General features: G+C 36.9%; 1 protein-coding gene across 1 annotated transcript; it reads left to right on the top strand.

The window, feature by feature from the left end:
- Window positions 1-1,024: 1,024 nt before the first annotated feature.
- Window positions 1,025-16,080, top strand: LOC127448810 (calretinin-like). Its single transcript, XM_051711669.1, has 11 exons — window positions 1,025-1,232; window positions 5,650-5,720; window positions 6,058-6,147; window positions 9,237-9,317; window positions 11,867-11,923; window positions 12,476-12,553; window positions 12,642-12,697; window positions 12,784-12,823; window positions 14,010-14,063; window positions 14,311-14,382; window positions 15,548-16,080. The coding sequence occupies exons 1-11, from the start codon at window positions 1,139-1,141 to the stop codon at window positions 15,662-15,664; spliced, it is 810 nt and encodes a 269-aa protein (XP_051567629.1). The 5' UTR covers window positions 1,025-1,138; the 3' UTR covers window positions 15,665-16,080.
- The last annotated feature ends 3,609 nt before the right edge of the window (window positions 16,081-19,689 follow it).

The following is a 19,689-nucleotide window of genomic DNA, read 5'->3' as shown; positions in this document are numbered from 1 at the left end:
AATAAAAACTCTGCCAGTACAGTAAGACAAAATACACATGTTAAAAATACATTCTCTGAAAAACCTAATTATCTTATGCAGTGTTGTTTCTAAAACAAGATAAATCTAATTGATCTTGTTTTTTATATTTTTACAGGAAAACAATACAAAAATTATTATCAAGAATATGATTTTTGCCCTAATATCAAAGGTCTGACTAGAAAAAAAGAAATTATGATCCAACGTGAATTTTCTTGATAAAAAATATGATCGTGTCTGGTAACGTGCTTGTAAAATGGCTAGAAATAACATTTTAACTTAGCGTAAAGCTGACAATTTACACAAGGTTTATTTCTATTTCTTCTGCTCCAAACTTCAAACTTACTTCTCTGTCTGCTCGTATGAATGTAACACATCATAAGAATATTTATAATGTATAAATGTTTTCCATCTGAAAGGACTAAATATTAAATGAAACAAATGACAATAAAATGCAAAGTAATCTCTTCAGTAATCAAAATACTTTTTGAATGTAACTGTATTCTAATTACCAATTATATAAATTGTAACTGTAGTGGAATACAGTTACTTATATTTTGTATTTTAAATATGTAATCCTGTTACATTTATTCCATTACTCTCCAACCCTGTCCATCCATCTCTCTCTATCTATCTAAATGAACAAGATCTTTTAAAATTATGTTATGTAGACATAAATGTGAGAATTAGCTTCCACATAAACAAACTAACTGTAAATTTAGCAGATAAAATCTTCTGTATCTTTTTCCAAACACACTCAGAGGGACTCCTGCCAGTGTTGGTCACTGTCGATATGCTTTAGGAAAGTTTGATGCAATTTTCCGCTCGTGGAAGCGTGCGGACGCATAGGATTTGCACAGCATTGGAATTAATTTCCATAATCCCGCTCTGATGCTCCTCGAGTGAGGCTCTGAATGGACTGCAGAAGATCATTTCTTTAACGCGCGATGCTGCCGCCAATCGGTCGGTGTCTGTGAACTGCAGGCTTCAGCAAGAGGGGGTTAATAACTGCTTTCTCTATCGGGCTACTTACAGTGTTTCGCTGAGGTGTAAAGAAGTGCTCCAAAGACGGGACATTTATTTTCTTGAAAAATCCGAAAAGGAGTGGACAACCATACATATGGCGAATAAGGGACCAGAACTTCTTCCTGTGCACCTGGCGGAACTCACTGCCAGTCAGTTTCTCGATATATGGAATAAATTCGATGCTGATGGTGAGTGTGATGTCCCGGGACAAGTTATTATAAGATGGTAAAAGAGCACTTTGAAAACCATGATGAGAGTTTAGATGTACAGTACATCGTTTGACTTATGTAAATTGATTTGTGCATATTACCTGCTATTTCTATAGGCATAGCCTACAGTTACTTTCATTACAATTTGCATTAATTTATTTGTGTACAATGTACGTTAAAATTCAAAACCGCAAACAAAAATAAAGCAATGATAATAATAAATATCTCAGCTAATTTACTTTGATATTTGCTTCGTTTTGGATGGGGTGTACAGAGAATGATGTTGGAAAGAGTCATGAGTATGCGCAATTATTGTAGGTGGTGAGAAAAAAAAAATCCTGTATAGAAGTTTAAAGATATAATTTGATGCTTTCACTGGTTTCATTTTTTAATTAAATTAAATGTTTAATGCAATGTTAAATGCAATTAAACATTTGGTTTATGTTAATTAAAAATCCTAAAACTAACCACACTTGACTCTTCTTTTTGGGCTATTCGTTGGATGGGACATTCATATTTTCATTTTGGAGTCCTAGAAATAATTAATTGAGTTACACGTTTAAATAATTGGAAAATAAAATGCATAGCAGGCCTATAGTGGTCATCTAAGAAGGCTGTAACTTAGAATCGTCATGCAGTTTAACACACAAGCGTATTTCTTGAATAATTCAGGGAAGAAGAAGAAGAAGAAAAAAATCAGCCTCTGGGATGATTGCATGTCGCCCTGTTCATTTCTTTGAGCGTTAAGTACGCGTTTTATCAGCTCAGTAAATGTTTAGCCCACAGGCATTGTTGGCATTATTGATTTCGCTGTGGGATGGAATCCTTCCTTCGAATTGATTAGTATGTCAGAGTTTGAGAGTCTCTATGAAGATAAAAAAATGGATGGACGGAAGACCTCACTGTATAACAGAATGATATTTGGAGTGGGTCAGTGCCACATAAATCCATCATTTTCTTTTAAAGATTATAAGTGCCTACACTGTAAAACATTGCTGTAAATTTACGGCCAAATTCCTACAGCAATCTACTGTGATTCTTAAATACAGTAGTTTGCTGTTAAAAATGTTGCATTCTGGGAGATCAAGAGCAGGCTCACTGTCGAGTGACTAGTTTGACGGTAAATAGCTGTTCTATGCAAGGCATTACGGGAAAATGAACATTTAAAATCATGATATAATTTTGGTGAAAGCTATAGTGACATTTTGAAATGTATATTTTAACCCCCACCCATGAAAATTTAGTTTGTGGAACATGGTTAGTGTTCATGATGTTTCTGACCAACACCTCTGTTCTTTATCATCTCACATCAGCCTTCACTTGTCTGTCTAATGAGAAGTCAAATAATAATAAAAAATCAACCTTTGAAGCAATGTACATATTAAATGTACAATTTTGCCAGGATTGAACAATGTATTTTTATGAAAAAAACAAAAACAAAACAACCATCTGTACACAGTAAAATAACAGTATAGCACTGCATTGTGGGTTATAATGGTGAAATACCCATAAGCCTTTGCGCTTGAATAAGTGTGTATGCTTTGGCAAATGCATCGGAGCTACAAAAACTGTAAAAAAAAAAAAAAAAAAAACACGAACAAAATTATTTATTCAGACTTAATAGAAGTCTTAGTTTAATAGTGTTGTTGTTTTGTTATCAATAGTTGTGTTTTGATTGAAGTCACCATTATGGTGATTAGTGATCTCTTGAGCTGGCACCTTGGACCTTCTCTATTATTATATTATGTTTTTCCAGCCAGTCAATTTATGTTTAAGTAAAAGACAAGTTGTTGCACTGTGCTACTTGGAAGACAAAACCTAAGGTCAGACTGAATATCTGATCCTACCTTGCAAATGGCACTGTATGTGGCAATAGTGATGCATTACACACAAAAGCAAAAACAGTAAAGGATATTTCAGCAAAATGATATCAAATTGAGTGTTTAATGTTTTTGATGAATTTACAGCATAACTCGAGTTTGATGAAGTTACAGCATAGCTAGAGTTGTTATCAAGACACACAGATATCAACTCTTGGATACAAAACGCAACAACGGTGACCATTAACAAACATACTTTTACGTAAATAAGTAACAGCTGAACATTAAAATCCAAGTAACTTAGACTACAACAAAAACAATGTCAAAATAAACTAGTACATATTAAAAAATCGAAGTAATTTCTTCATGCCGCAGTGCATGCTGGGAACATATCTGTTAATTTCAACAACAGTAGATGGTATGTAATTTGACAGCTATATGCTGCTAAATTACAGTTGTATACTGTAACTGTAAAAACAGTAACTAGCTGTTAATTTCAGCAACAGCAAGACACCGTTAATTTTACAGTAACATGCTGGCAACCCTGCTGCCAGTTCTTTACTGTTTTTTGACGGGAAAATTTTTAAGAGTGTACCCTTTACACCAGTGGCATAGCCAAGGGTGGGCCGGGGTGGGCGTGGGTCCACCCAAATTAGACCCAGGCCCACCCAGAATATTAGAGATTATTCTTTGACTTAAATATATATTTATAAATAGTTTAAAAATGCATAAATTCTGTGCCGCTTCTCTGTTGTTAAGGAAAATTTTGTAAAAATAAATAAATAAATATTTGGGTGAAAACTGGGCCATACATTTATGTTGAGGCACACCCAAAAGTAATTTCCTGGCTACGCCCTTGCTTTACACAAATTGTGGGTGGGTGATTAATGTAAGAATTTTTGGTTCTGGGAATGTTAGTTTTTGGTTCCCAGAACGTTCCTAGAACACAGCTTTGAGGTTCTTTTTTGGTAAGCAAGGAAATGTATTGATTTATTACAGAAATAGAGCGTTTGTTTTAAGTTGGGCACAATTAGCTTCCTAACGTTCCCCTTAACCTCTAAATTTCAAGAAACTTCCTGCAACCAAATTGCAACATTACATCAATAATCAGTTTACAAGCCATGTCTTGTTTTGATCTATTGTTTGGCTACTTAATAAAAGAAGCCAATATGTTACCAAGCTTTATATGATGGATTAAATTAAAGGAATTCTTCACCCAAGAATGAAAATTCTCTCATCATTTGATCATGCCATCCCAGATGTTTATGACTTTCTTTCTTCTGCAGAACACAAACGAAGATGTTTAGAAGAATATCTCAGCTTTTTAGGTCCATACAATGCAAGTGAATGATGACAAAAGTTTGGAGCTCTAAAAAGCATATAATGGCATCATAAAAGAAATACAACTCTAGTGGTTAAATCCAGTCTTCAGAAGCGATCCAATCGGTTTTGAGTGAGAACAGATCAAAATATAACTCCTTTTTCTCTGTACATCTTGCAATTGCAGTCTCAAGGCATGTTTAAGCTCGATTACACTTCCTAGTGCTTGACACATGCGCAAAGCACTAGATGGTGTTAGTGTAATCGAGCTTGAAATCATGAAAGCCAAAGAGACTGCTGATGTCAAGATTTATAAAGAAAAAGGAGTTATATTTTGGTATGTTCAACTGGACCGCTTCAGAAGACATGGATTAAACCACCTGAGTCATATGGATTACTTCTATGCTGCCTTTATGTGCTTTTTGGAGCTTTAAAAGTTTGGTCACCATTCACTTGCATTGAATGGACCTACAGAGCTGAAATTTTCTTCTAGAAATCTTTTGTTCAGCAGAAGAAAGAAAGTCATACACATCTGGGATGGCATGAGGGGGAGTAAATGATTAGAGAATGTATATTTTGGGGTGATTTATGTTAGATTTAATTCTGCCATTATTTGCTGATTTTCTGGAACATACTTTTTTGTCATTATCACAATAATGATATTGAACCCAGATTCATTTCCTAAAACAGAATACAGGCTTAAGATGTAAACCATCAATTAAATGCTGGAATCATTGTAAGTAGCTATAACTTAGCCCTTGTTGTTTTCATGCTCAATGTTCAAATTTTAGTTTCTCTTAACAGTAGAATAAAATGGGCGAGATACTCGCTCTGTAAGAAAAGATGGGGGGAGTTCAAGGACAGACAGAGATTTGAGCTTCTTACACTTAAAAGTAGCAACTTGACAAAAGGGGGGGGTGTTTCACAGCTCTGCTGCTGTTACAATTGATATAACGTGGCTATATGTAAAGGAAGGTCCTTTACCCTGAATTGAAAACCTTCAAATTGAGAAAGGTCCTTAACCCTTAACTGTACAAATGTCTCAGTACTGTTTCATAAAATATATGGAGAATATTGTACATCTTTGAAAATATCTGTAATAGATAATTAATTCCCCCACAGCATTAAGCATTGGGCCCTCTTTTTACTTACAAAGACAGACTGATTGTCCAGTTACATCAAAGAATATCAGACAAGCCATGTCTGTGTGTCTTGAATGTTCAGTTTTAACTCATAATTGATTTTTTTCTCTCTAGGGAATGGCTGCATTGAAGGGAAGGAACTGGAACATTTCATTCGTGAGCTTGAGATTGCACGGAAAAGTGCGGTGAGTCACACATTGCACACTTTATTAATTATGTTTAAAACATCTGCAGCAGTTTTACTTGATAAGAGGTGACCTGGTTGTCACATACGGTTATTATAAACTATAGATTGAGATGCCTAGATTAATCTTGCTTAATAGCTGTGCCATCTGAACAGGTACCATCTGTCTGATATTTTCTAATGTCAATGCAGTTTCTGCATGGCATGATTTGCTGAACCTTTTTCAGCTGTAGTTCTCTTTGAACATTTGTAAAATTGATTAATGGTCTTAATATAGCAATTCACTGAAGTAGGAACAGTTCTGTTTTATATGTCAGGCATGTTTGGTTTGGTTTCAGGATCCTTCAAATGCTTCATTCAGAGACAGGATGAGAGAGTTTATGCTGAAATTTGACGAGAACGGTGATGGAAAGATTGAGATGTCTGAGGTAATTTCCCACCCTTTTTTACTGCTGCAGTACAGCACTGGTTTGAAGCTCAGGAAAGAGACTGTTCTGCAGAGCCACCACCAGAGATTACTGCAACACCCAGAAGAAATACAAAGAGGACAATGAGGGGAGATTAGGGGCTTCAAGGAGAGGGCAGATTGAATGATCAAGGGAGGGTCAGGGAGAGGGATGAGAGGAGGGAGAGATGGGTAAAGGGAGGGGGTGATGTCCATCAGGCATGACTTCATGACCGCATGAGTGTAATGATATATGTTGGAAGAGAGACCTCACTAATCCAGTCAGAGGGACCATATGAAAATATTACCTCCTACTCGCTACCTCCAACCACCCCCTCTTGAACTTCAACAATTAATGTTTTCATTCATTTCGTATGTTGGTTATGTAACTATTTTTCGATATTTTATTTTTATTTGTACATTTCTTTACCTTGCCTGATTTTTAAGTCCCTCTGATTTTTAAATCTCTCATCTTAGTGGAGGTAAAAATGGTTTCTTCAAGAAAGCCCTATCCATTCACCAGCTAAAAGTTTTGTTCGAGCAGGAGAACATGCAAATAAAGGCATTCAATTTAACCATAAATGACAACTCTCCAAAGTTTTGATGTCCACTCTGGCAGTTTTCCTTTTTTTAAGTCTGATACAAAATCTCAATCATTCCACTTTTTTTTTTCAAAGCTGACAGGAGTTCAACAGTTCATTCATTTCCTTTTTCAAGGCTTGTATGAGTGAACAATCTGTTCCCTAGCGTGATTTCTAAGCTGAAACCTCGGATTAACCAAATTGGGATCCTCATATCAGCCATCTTCAGCTGTCTTGCTTCCCAAGTTTTTCTGCTTGACTTTTTCTTCAGAAAGATATTACTAGTAGATCTTTTATTCTTCTTTGAGCTAAAAGCATAATCAGTGTAAACAATAAGATGATTTAGAAGATAAAATAATTTGATTATTTTATCAGATCTGATCTGATCTTTTAACAGTGGAATATAAATCATCTTAAGTGATGCTCACTTACCACAACACATTAAAAGCAACAAACACACAGGGGTAGAGAAGCAATGATATCTACAACATTTCAGGATTACTTCATTTACTGAACTATACCCCACATTGCTCAAAGGCACAATAGTGATGCAGGATCTTGGTAACTCTCCAGTTCAATCATTCAGAAAACATTTGCATGGATTAAACGTAATAAAGGTAAAATGGTATTATTGTAGGACAAACAATAAAAATAAAAAAAATATATGATAGACTTGTGACAACATGAGAAAAATGCATTCAATACATGTTCTCTCAGTTGTTGTTACAAAATTAAAAGAATCACAGGTTTGATTCCCAGGGAACACACTAACTGATGAAATGTGTACCTTGAATGCACTGTAAGTCGCTTTGTATAAAAGTGTCTGTCAAAAGCTTAACTTTAAATGGAGAGACTAAAGAGAGATGTGTAATCTGACTGCACTCCAGGAACATATGGGCAATGCTGTGGTGGGGTTATTCATGAGCCAAGGAGTTGTTGAACTAGACATCTCTTTTCATTATCTGTACATGTTTCAGACATACAGTAGAATGAGCATTCTATGATAATAAAAGCATATTTACTAGGGCTGTCAATCAAAATTTTGAATAACATTTTTACATGAGATGCTGATTAAAATCAAAGTAATCGCAATTTATAATACATATCAATGTTTGCTAAGAAAGGGCCTCTTTTAATTATAAATATAATAATACGGTATATATATATATATATATATATATATATATATATATATATATATATATAATAAATATAATAATAATTCAGATAATTCAAAGACATTACATTATCATGACTGAGGAGTGATTAGACAATACAAAAAGTGATTTTAGAAGTCAATATATTGTTTGTTTTATTTCCGTATAACTGAACAGAGGTTGTCACTGGCCTACAGTCCACTGCAATCCATTTTGCAATTGAGTTTGTCAATGGCTGTTTTCACCTGCATTACTTTTCTTGGCCTAAGCACATATGTGTCTGATGAACGCTGTAGAAGCATCTCCCTCTGGTTGCATTGCGTTTCAATGGTTTTATCATCTTGTGCATAAACATTGAGTTTTTAGGACGCTGTTTCAAGTTAAATGTGGTTTTAAACTTTAAAAAGCAAGTCGCGAGACCCCCGTGTTTAAACTTGTGCTGCATCCAGCTGCCTTTGAACGCAAGAATGCATGTGTGTGGCTCATAATATTGTGCTGTTTGCTCCCAGTAAGTGTGGTTTGTTGCCTGCACAGCTGGAGATGCGCTGACTGCCCCCTGCAAAAACCTGAAAGTGGTAGTCTAGTTTTAATTGCTCTGTTAGTAGGAAAATTCCTTATTGCAGAATTCACGTACAGTCAGGGGGCATTATAAATATCTTTTATATAATTAATTGCATTGAAATTATGCGTTAAATTGACAGCCTTAATATTTTCCCTAAAAGAGGTGGTTATATTTGTTGCAGCTCATCACAAAACAGCTGGCTTGTAAGACTTAAAAAGTACTTTTTCAGTACAGAGAGCTTTGCTGGCTTTGTGCTTCTGGACTTGCAATGGTTTAGGTTTAGTATCCCTTCAGTGGTTCAGCAGTGATGGATTCCTCTGTTGAGTCCGGAAGAGATAACCAATGGCATGAAATGGTCTCTCATTCCTGTCCAGTTCTAGAAGAAGAGAGTGCTCTTCTTAAGCCAGAGAGATAGGCTTTATACACAGGCATCAGCTCAGACAGCAGCACTTGGTTGATCGTGTAGCAAAAGGGCTGCTTAGGATAAGAGTTTGTGCTCTACTGTGCGGCTGTCCATGGTGCTGAAATCCCTTTTAACAGTATTATAGACTGTGAGAAATGTAAAGGAAACACATTAAATAGTCAACTGGATGGTCAAGTAAACACTACAAGACAACACTTTCTCAGTTTTGTTCAAAAGATGATTCAAGATTACTATTTTATCCAATAATATTTATATTACTGAGCATTAAAAGTGATTAGGTCTTGTTATGATAAAGAAATGCTGATAATGGTTTCTTTCTTGCTCCCTCTCTCTCTTTATCTTTTTCAGCTGGCTCAGATCCTGCCAACAGAGGAGAACTTTCTATTATGCTTCAGGCAGTTTGTGGGATCCAGTGCTGAGTTTATGGCGGTATGTCAAGCACTAAAACACACAGTGACTATTTTGTTGCTGAGTTTCCTGTTCTGTAGAGACTCTAAGTGAGATTAACTGTCTCTGGTCTATGTGTCTGACTGACTAGATTAGCAACCTCTTTATTTTTTTTGTGAATCAACAGTTTAAACAGTTATTATTGTAAACATTAAGTGCTTTTTAATAGGCAAGGTGTTTTATGTGTGTCTGTGAGAGACCGAGTATGAGAAAGAGAGAGCAAGAAAACTCTTTGTGGTAGGCAATCCATTATGAATGACCTGCAACACAGACGAACACAGTGGGCGTATGTGTGAGTAACTGGGTTAATGGAGGTTCATTTGTTCAACACAGGGATTTTGTAAATAATACAAAACATGTAGGTTCTATTGAACATCGTAGAACAGAAGAGACTACCCAAAAGTGAGGATTAAGGAGTTAGCTCAGTAATGCACACAATAACACAGATCCTGGTCAATCAGGGCAGGTTGGTATTCCTCTACATTAGATCAGACCACCAGTAATCCCAGTTGAATTCCAATTTCTCAAATCTGCTGGTTTAAACACAAGATGAAAATGACATCACTAAAGATGATTATGACAAATCTGAACATTTTAGATTGAAACCCTGTCCATTTGACCTTAATGGGGTAAAACCTTTAAAGATTTGATAGGTTGAATGTGTGTGGGGTTTACTTAGCTATACTTTGGGAGACAAAGCCTCTCTTTGGAGACGTTCTCAGTTGGAAAAATTAAATAAGCCATAATTAAATAAGAACAATAATTAAAATAAAAAAGGATAGGATTAAGGTTTGGGTTTGTCTATACTGCCCTGCAAAGCCAAAACACAGTAAGTTACCCAACAGTGCAACTGAGTAGCTGCAAAGTTTTTTGATTATCCAGCCAAATGTGGATTACTCCGTTTTCTCTGAATCTAAGCAAAGGTGAGCCAAAACCATTCTAAAAGGGACCTGATTCAAGCTCAGTTCAACTCAGTTTTGACTAAATGTGCAGTTACTGCATTTTGAATTTGCAGGGCAGTATATTATTTATTAACCTGCTGAGACCCCGGCATGACTGCTGTGTGCATTTTTCATTTGCCTTTTTGATTTGTAACTAGTAGCACCTAATAAACAAGCCAAAAAAAATAAATAAATAAAAAAAAACTTTCTGGTGCAAATAGTTTTCATAACAATTTATGTCCACATATGTGGACAGCGGGACTAAGAAAGTTAGATTTTTTTCATCAAATTGTTTATTATGTGTTCAGAAGTGTTGGTTATTCATGTTTTATAAAGCTGAATAAATAATTCTGATTAATAGTTATGACCAGCATCATCCAATCACTGCCAACAATGTTAAAATAAAATTTGTACTATAAAATTCTGAATCTATGTACTGATTACCACTGTCCCATGTCTGCCAAACATGCTGACTGGTCCAAACATCATCTGCAGCCTGAAACTGATTTTTTGGTCAGATAGGAGTGAATGCACTTAGCTGCATAGAAAGTTATAGGATGCTTCCTTGCTCCCTATTTAGTGAATGACTTAATCTCTAGTGTGTTGTCTGTCTGCACTGGTCTCAGAACAGTTTGAAATGCACCTTATTTTCATTCTAACTCCATGTAAAGCCTCTGAAAGCAAAATTTTTCAGCTTTTGCATGAATATATTGATTCTCAATGTGAAAATGCACAGTAAATGTATAGGAATACATTTCCTAATGTTAATGAATACAACCGTATTGTACAGTGATATCAAAATAAAACAATAACAAAATTTATATTAAAATGAAGCAAAATATGTGTTAATGTTGGAAAATATAAAAAAAATAACTAACAGGGGTGATTCTAGGATTTCAATCTTAGGGGGGCTCAGCCCCCAGTGACACTATTAGATGTGCACCTTTAATGTATTCTACAATTGTATTTACATCATTCAATATATCTTCGTTCTACATTCAGAATTTTGTAATTTTCTATAATAAACACATTTATAAAGTTATTAAATGACACTGAAAGCGTTTAAAGAACCATTTAAAAACAATTTTTTACATTAACAAATATTTAAAAAAATTGTTTATAAAAGAACATAAATAATTTTGCACCTACTGTAGATTTAAACTAATACAAAACACTACAAAAACAATTTTTACAGTAAATATCTCATTTTCTTGATCGATAGCAAGATGCCGCCCAAGGCGGCTGCCCATTTCGCCCATGTCGCCCATGCCTAAATCCACCACTGCTGTTGTGTCACGTGACGCAGTGCGCCAGAAGTTTAACCCTTAAATGACAGTTTAGAGACTTGTGAACAGTATTCAGTTGATTTTGATTAATTAAAATTATGCGTTGCATAAAGCAAAGCCAAAATACAGCATCCACACATGTGGATGCGGTGTTGCACAAGGTTAATACTTTTAGGTAAAAGAAGTAATAGAAGTCTATGAGACAACAGAAGTATAGTAGACAATAGAAGACTATGGTATGTCCTCATTTGGATGTAAATGTGCAGTTGTCTATTTGAATGCCTTTTTTTCCCCCATATTGCAGGCATGGAGAAAATACGATACTGACCGAAGTGGATACATTGAATCCAATGAACTGAAGGTATTATTCAAAAATCAAGCAGAACTTTCCAAACTTGTGATAGAACTTTTGATTAATAAAGCTCATTCATGGGGCCTGGGTAGCTCAGTGAGTATTGACGCTGACTACCACCCCTGGAGTCACGAGTTCGAGTCCAGGGTGTGCTGAGTGACTCCAGCCAGGTCTCCTAAGCAACCAAATTGGCCTGGATGCTAGGGAGGGAAGAGTCACATGGGGTAACCTCCTCGTGGTCGCGATTAGAGGTTCTCACTCTCAGTGGGACGTGTGATAAGTTGTGCGTGGATCTTGGAGAGTAGCATGAGCCTCCACATGCGGAGTCTCCGCGGTGTCATGCACAACGAGCCACATGATATGATGTGTGGATTGATGGTCTCAGAAGCGGAGGCAACTGAGACTTGTCCTCCGCCACCTGGATTGAGGCAAGTAACCGCGCCACCACGAGGACCTACTAAGTAGTAGGAATTGGGCATTCCAAATTGGGAGAAAAGGGGATAATGAATAAATAAATAAAAACATTTGAAAAAAATAAAGCTCCCCCCCCCCCCCCCCCAGGGCTTCCTCTCCGATCTACTGAAGAAAGCAAACAGACATTATGATGACAAGAAACTGAACGAGTATACACAGACCATAGTGAGTAGATACACACTTACACACAGCTGTTAGTCTCTCACTCACATGCACAGACACAGCTTCCCTTTAATTTGTGCTATTTCTACAGCTTAAAATGTTTGACCTGAATGGTGATGGGAAGCTTGGATTGTCTGAGATGGCTAGGTGAGAAATGATGAAAGAGAGTGAAAAAGAGTTAGAGAATGTATAACATGTGAAATTGCACTAAATGTTATGTATTGCGCTTCCAGACTTCTTCCAGTGCAGGAGAATTTTCTGCTCAAATTTCAGGTAAGAAAACAGCCTTCATAAGATCACTTGATAAAGACGCATGTTTTCTACAGAAATCACGCAAAAAATATTTTCGACTACAAGTGAGTGTGTGTTTGGGTGCATTTATTTGTTTGTGTGTGTGTGTGTGTGTGTGTGTGTGTGTGTGTTTGCATGTGTGTTTACATGTGTTGTCTGTGTGTGAACCTGATGGCAGATTGGTGGCTGATTTCAACCCCAGTGAGCACGGGTTGATAGGGATTACTTCAGTCCTACTGTAGTTATGATAATCTCCATAGATTATTCTTGAACATGGAGATGTACTGGCCTCAAGACCCTTCCCAGCCTCCCCACATTCACTGTATGCTTTTTATTTATTCTCTTGCTGCCTCTTTCATCTCAACAAAACAAATGAAAATGATATGTAAAGGCTGGAAGAATTGGTCCACATTCAGTCTCATAGTGTGAGTGGCTCATACAGTGGTGACGTTTTATTAGGTGGAAGCAAGATACATTGGCCATTAACATAACAGTATAGAAATCATCATTATAAATCAATTTTTTTTAAAACATTATGTACAGCAAGTATGTGCTGCTTCATGCCATGCACACTATTTGAATGTGCATTATTTGAATGTTAGGCACTATGTAATGTAATAGTGTTTGTTACTGTATGCAATTAATGAAAGTTTTTATAAAGTGTTACCATTTTATTTACAATGTGCTGGGAGACCTTAGCCTGTTCATCCAGGGATGGGAATCGGGAGACATTATAAAACACAGACATAAAAGGGCATAAAATTCTGCCTGTCAATTCTAAACTGACATTGAGTGAAACGAAAGTCTGATATTAACTGCAAGGCTTGAGTATTGTTACCTTTATCAGTGGAATCTAGGCAAATATAGTTTCCATAATCAACACTGCAATTTTCTAAATTAAATGTTGTGCAATGTCTGGCATGGCTACATCACATTAGTACATTATATTGGCATGTTTGTGAGTGATATATATTGCATACATGATGGAATGATGCTACGTGTTAGTAGCTAGGTTCTGTTGTAATCCTAAGGATTAAGAGGATTATTGTCTAGTTATGAAATTCAGGCCCTCGAAATCAAATCTAAAGCCAAATTTATATTACACTACATCTTCTCTTTTGCACACACATACATTAATCTGATATCACTTTTTCCTCTTCATCACCAGAACATCAAACTATCTGCTGATGAATTTGAAGGCATCTTCGCCTATTATGACAAGGTGAGAAAAATTCAGAGTACCTTCAAGTTTGTGTTCTTGTTCATTTGTCTTGTATTGTAGATGGGTTAGAAATCCACACATATCTAGAAGACCAAATACACCAAACACATCAACACATGAACACACACACTTTAACATTACTACGCATTTAACACACAACCTCAAAATTCATAACTTTCACATCCCTATACAAACAACACAAATGTGCTCCCTTTTCTCAGTTTCTCTCCTTTTTTGGTCTCAACAGGATGGAAATGGTTATATTGATGAACATGAGTTGGATGCACTCCTGAGAGACCTCTACCAAAAGCATAACATGGTAACTTGGGGTTGGTTGGAGGATTAGCTCTAATTGCTGAGACACATTTGGTTCATCTGAATACTTACTGACAACCCATTTTTTTGAGTAGCTAACCAAAATTAGCGATGCTACTAACTTAACTACATTATACAGTAGCATGACAGTCGCTCAGCTAGTTTTACAATAGTGTTGCTTTTCCAGTAACGAGCTACATTTTCCAATGAGTAGCAGAGTATTTTATTGAATTGTGAATGTAGCAATGAAAACGAAAAGTAAATCAAACACGCTCACCTAAATCGTCCCCTCTCTCATGTGTAGTGCTGGAAATTCCATACCATTCTTTTTAGGTAGTTCATGTAAATGGAACCGGTTACATTAAACGGATCTCTTAGCTTTGGCGTTGATAACTAAAATTCATTTTTGTGAATAAGTTCGTTCGGACGGTTCATGTAAATGATTCACTGATTCATTTAAGCAGAAATCTTTTATACTGAGCTAACAACCTCTGTGTTTTGAACATAGATAGAAGAGAGCATAACAGTCAACAAGCGTGTTACGGTAGTAAATCACCGTTTGCAGATACCATACAAATGAATGGGGAGAGCTGTAAACTGACATCTACCTGTCGCAAAATTGTCTGTGTAGACCTATTCTCTTACAAAACAGAAGTTTTGTCTTAGTAAACTCCACACATAGTCCATTCAAAAAGGATTGTTTAGTGTAAAACATGTTGAAGATTTGCAGACAGGCATTCAATTCATTAAGTGATGAGCTGTTTCCTCACAAAAGCATTTTATTCTGCACACTCAAGCATCTCTTCCATAGACATCCATTCAAAAAACGGCATCTTGTCTCATCATAACTAAATGATCCTAACTAATTAAGCCTACATATCAGGTGATATTAGCTATTTACCTGCATTTAAAAATATTTTCTTATTTAAACAGCTGTAATGCAGTTAACTACTTTCTGTTTGTAACTTTTAGTGAAATCACTTTTTAAAAGAGCAGCTAAACTGTAGTTTAACTATGAGTAGCTTGTAGCTTTGGAAGCTACAGTTTAAACGTAACTTCAATAACACTGTTGACAGCTTTCTCTCTCTCTCTCTCTCTCTCTCTCTCTCTCTCTCTCTCTCTCTCTCTCTCGTGTGTGTGTGTGTGTGTGTGTGTGTGTGCTTCCATAGGTTGTTGATACTCAAAGCCTGGCTAGCTCAAAGAAGAGCATCATGGCATTGTCTGATGGAGGGAAGCTCTTCCGTACAGAGCTGGAGATTGTGCTCTGCAAAGAACCTTCATTCTGAACTGTTACTGTAACTTTCACTCCCATCTGTACCTTCACCCTCCCCATTCTAGGTAATGCAGGTGCATGCGGTGGCTCTGTTCCACTTCTTATCCTATCAAAGTTAATCAGCATCCACAAAGTACCCCTCTCCATGGCATGCCTTTCCCAGAGATATGGATTCTCAATGATGTGTGCATCTTTTTTTTAATGTAATCCTTACATTGTGGTATAACAGTGGAAATATGGTCTTTGGTCTAATTCTCCTGCTTGTACCAGATCTTCAGATTAGTTTATGTATTTTCCTCTATGCAGTCTCCTCTCTCTTTACTTCTCTCTCTCTCTCTCTCTTCCCATCTCCCTCTCTTTCCTTTTCTTTTTCTTGCAAGACTGTTCTGTTTTGCCAACACTGATATATGTGACTAAAATAAAGATAAGACATTTTACCTTTAAAACCTTCCACTATTTCTTCTACTACTTTATAGGATCTTACCAACTCAGACCATTTCCATATTTTCAGGGTATGCTGTATGTTAGAAGGAAACATTGATGTCCTTAAAGGAATATTCCTGGTTCAAAACAAGTTAATGTACTGGTATCTCAGTCGGCAGCATTTGTGGCATAATGTTGATTACCACAAAAATTCATTTCAACTTGCCCTGCTTTTCTTTAAGAAAAAAATAAAATCTGGGTTACATTGAGGCACAATGGTTGTCAGGATAGGCTGGATAGAGAGAAGGCGAGGACTCCAATGCAGCGAGTTGGATGGGCTTTATTTAACTCAAAAACAAACAAAAACTACCCCGAAGGGGAAAACTCCAAGGTCCAGGGCAGAACAGTGAAGACTGACTGGGCTCAATGCACCGGGCTGGAACAGGTATGACTGGGAAAGACAGGAACTGACAAGGAAGATACATAACAGGGTGAACAACCACAACGAACTGGCACGGGACAGAAAACAAAGGGAGGTTAAATAGGGAAGGAACTAAGGAGGGTAACGAGGGAAAGCAGGTGAGGCAAATGAACTAATAACAAGGTAACAAGGAGGCAGGGCCAAGGTGGGAGACTAATGAGCACATTGCAAACAAAGGCTGTGTCTCGTTTCGAAGGCTGCGTGCTAGGTAGGACGCGTCCTTTGAAGGCTGCAGTATACCGAGTGTCCTCCTTTAAACAAGCCTCGTTTAAACGAGACGGCCTTCATAGGACAAACGGAAACTGAACGTAACATGGTTGCTATGACAGCACGCCACTCTTTAACAAGCGCGAATGCTTTGAGTGAGAAGGGAACAAAGTCCCTCTGAAAGGGAATGCATGAGGTACATTTTAGGAGAGTTATAAAGATGTAAAGAAAATAGATTTTACAGGTGTACTTTTAGTCTAATACTTTATTTTAATTATATATTAATATAATTATACATATTATATACTCTACACTCATCTACTGAAGTACTTCAATTTGGGAATTAACATTCCTTGCGTTTGAACATCATATTTATGGGCAAATTGGCATAATTTTTTTAGACATTTCCGTTGAAGCAAAGAATTGTGGGTTGTGAGTGCCCATGAAGGATACACCTCATGCATCCTCCGAATTCCCGTGAAAGAAGGTCGCATTCAAAGGCTGCATTTGAAGTGTCCTACCCGCTTTTCTGAAACGAGACAGCCTCGATGATGTATGCGGCCGACAAATCGACCTCCGGAGGACGCAGCCTTCCAAACGAGACACAGCCACACTTAACAGGAGCCATGTGCTCACACCAAACACAATAGACAAGACAGAAGACAAGAGCATATGGCGAACGAACACAATCGTAAGCCGTGTGCTCAAACAAAAAGCACAGCACACAAGACTGACAGAAGAGCGCATGGCAAGAGAACTGAACCTGAAGCCATGCGTTCACAAAGACAAAACATGGATCATGAGTGTCTGGATCCCAACACCAGAACCGAAACCAAACTAGACCAAAGAGTCAGGACCCAGACACTGCTCAGAACATGAAACACAAAATAGACAGAAGAGCGCATGGCAAGGAAATCAAAACCTGATGCCGTGCACTCACACAGAGACACAAACAAAGACAGGTAGAGCACATGACCAGGAAATAAACCCTGATCCATATGCTCAACACAAACAAAGAACATGGATGTCAGGATCCCATCACCAACCAATAAACATGACTGACAAAGGTGACAGGATCCTTACAATGGTAGTTCAAATACTCACTGTTTCAAAAGTAAAGCCACAAGATGTAAAGAATATGAATGTTAACAAAATTATAAGCTTCACATTTCTGCCTTTAAACCCTCCAAAAATTTGCCTCATTCACTTCCATTGTAAATTCCTCACTGTAACTTCGTTTTTTGCTTCTTTTTTTAAAAGGAGAGATGAATAGAAATTATTTTTGTGGTAATCAACATTATGCTACAAACGCTGTTGATTGACTTGTATTGAACCTGGAATATTCCTTTAATTTAATTGATAATGTAGGCTATTCCTTTTCCATTAGATTAAAAGTTCCATTAGATGTTTGATTTTGATAGTTAGCTACCAAGTATAGACTGTCACTATAAATCTCCCTGACACAGAATAAGGCTATAAGTTAAGTTCCTGTTTTTAAAGTAGATAATGGTAATAATGGGTACCTATTATCATAGTTTAGATGTGCCAGCTTCTCAGGCACAGTATAATTATCCCTTTAGATAAATCCAAATACAGCTAACTTATCTCTGTGAGCACTCAAGAAAAGGCGCGCATCTTCGAGCCAAAGCTTGCGCTGTAGCACAATGAAATGTATGTTTAGAGCTTATCTTTTTTCATTTTCATGGTACGAATGTTCTTTGTGCTTCACTAATCTCAGATTCTGGGTAAAACAGGAAAAGGATGCAGGCCGTATTCTGGGCTTCAGTTCTAGCCTACATATTCTCTACAAAATTCATCCAAAAGTGCCCATTCTTTGTGACTGTCTTGTAATTTGAATCACATTCATTTTATCAAGGAATATTTTCCAGTTTAACCTACTTGCCATCTTTGGCCAAAACATGGAAACCACTGAATTTCCTGTGGCTATGAAATAGATGCAGATGCCACAAGATTTTCAAGTGATTATTTCATATTGGACTAGTGTTATGATAACATTCTTATCATTTTGTGAAGTGTGTGTGTGTGTGTGTGTGTGTGAGAGAGTTACTCTTTCACTTTCTAACTAGCAGCAGTACAGCACCTTGCACAGTCATGGAGGGCCATCAATTAAATATCAGCACTCTCATATATTTTTTAGCAGAGTGTTTAAAATAAGACCAAGCTCGTTGTGGCCCAAAAACAGTGCATGCACTTTAACCGTCTCTCGAGCACTCCAGAGAGGTGGAGCACGCAAGACTAAAAGAGCCCACATTACAGAGATCTCATCTGTGTAAACAGATTGGAAAGCTCAAGATAGACCTCTAGTGGCTGATTACAGAACACTAACATCACTAGCTCTGGGATAAATGTATTCCACCAAATGCAACACTTTGAGAACCAAATCAATTCTGAGATTATGAACTTTAAAAAATGTTGCGATTGTTTATCATACATATAATAGTGCTAGATTTACACTCCAAGAACTTTTACATTTTGATCCTAGCCTATATCCTAGAGATAGTTTAGTAACATGCCGTGGTTATGGATTATCCAGCGAGCTATGATATTTAACACTCAATTGTCCCTTTGCCCATCAATGCGTGGACATGAAGACAATTTAAAGGGGTGTATACAATAGCTGTAAAAATATCTCCCATTAACTATGGATATGTTTGAGAGGGGGTCTATATGTGAACATATCAGCCTCTTAGCTTTAAAGGAAGGGCTTTTGTGAGGGGTTGTTCAGAATGTCAGGATCATTGTGAAGTTAGTGTATTCAATCATATTTCTGCAGAAGCCTGTACAGCAAGCTAGGAGACTGAATATTTTTAATATACAGTATGTTGAATAAATATGTTCATTATAAAGGACCCCTCAAACACATTGTAAATATTCATGACCCAATACGATCAACACGGTCAGTGAAG

The sequence above is a fragment of the Myxocyprinus asiaticus genome, chromosome 1 (genome assembly GCF_019703515.2).
Source record: "Myxocyprinus asiaticus isolate MX2 ecotype Aquarium Trade chromosome 1, UBuf_Myxa_2, whole genome shotgun sequence".
Taxonomy (NCBI): domain Eukaryota; kingdom Metazoa; phylum Chordata; class Actinopteri; order Cypriniformes; family Catostomidae; genus Myxocyprinus; species Myxocyprinus asiaticus.
The sequence above is the reverse complement of the archived record's forward strand: the minus strand, read 5'-3'. Positions and strand labels throughout refer to the sequence as shown.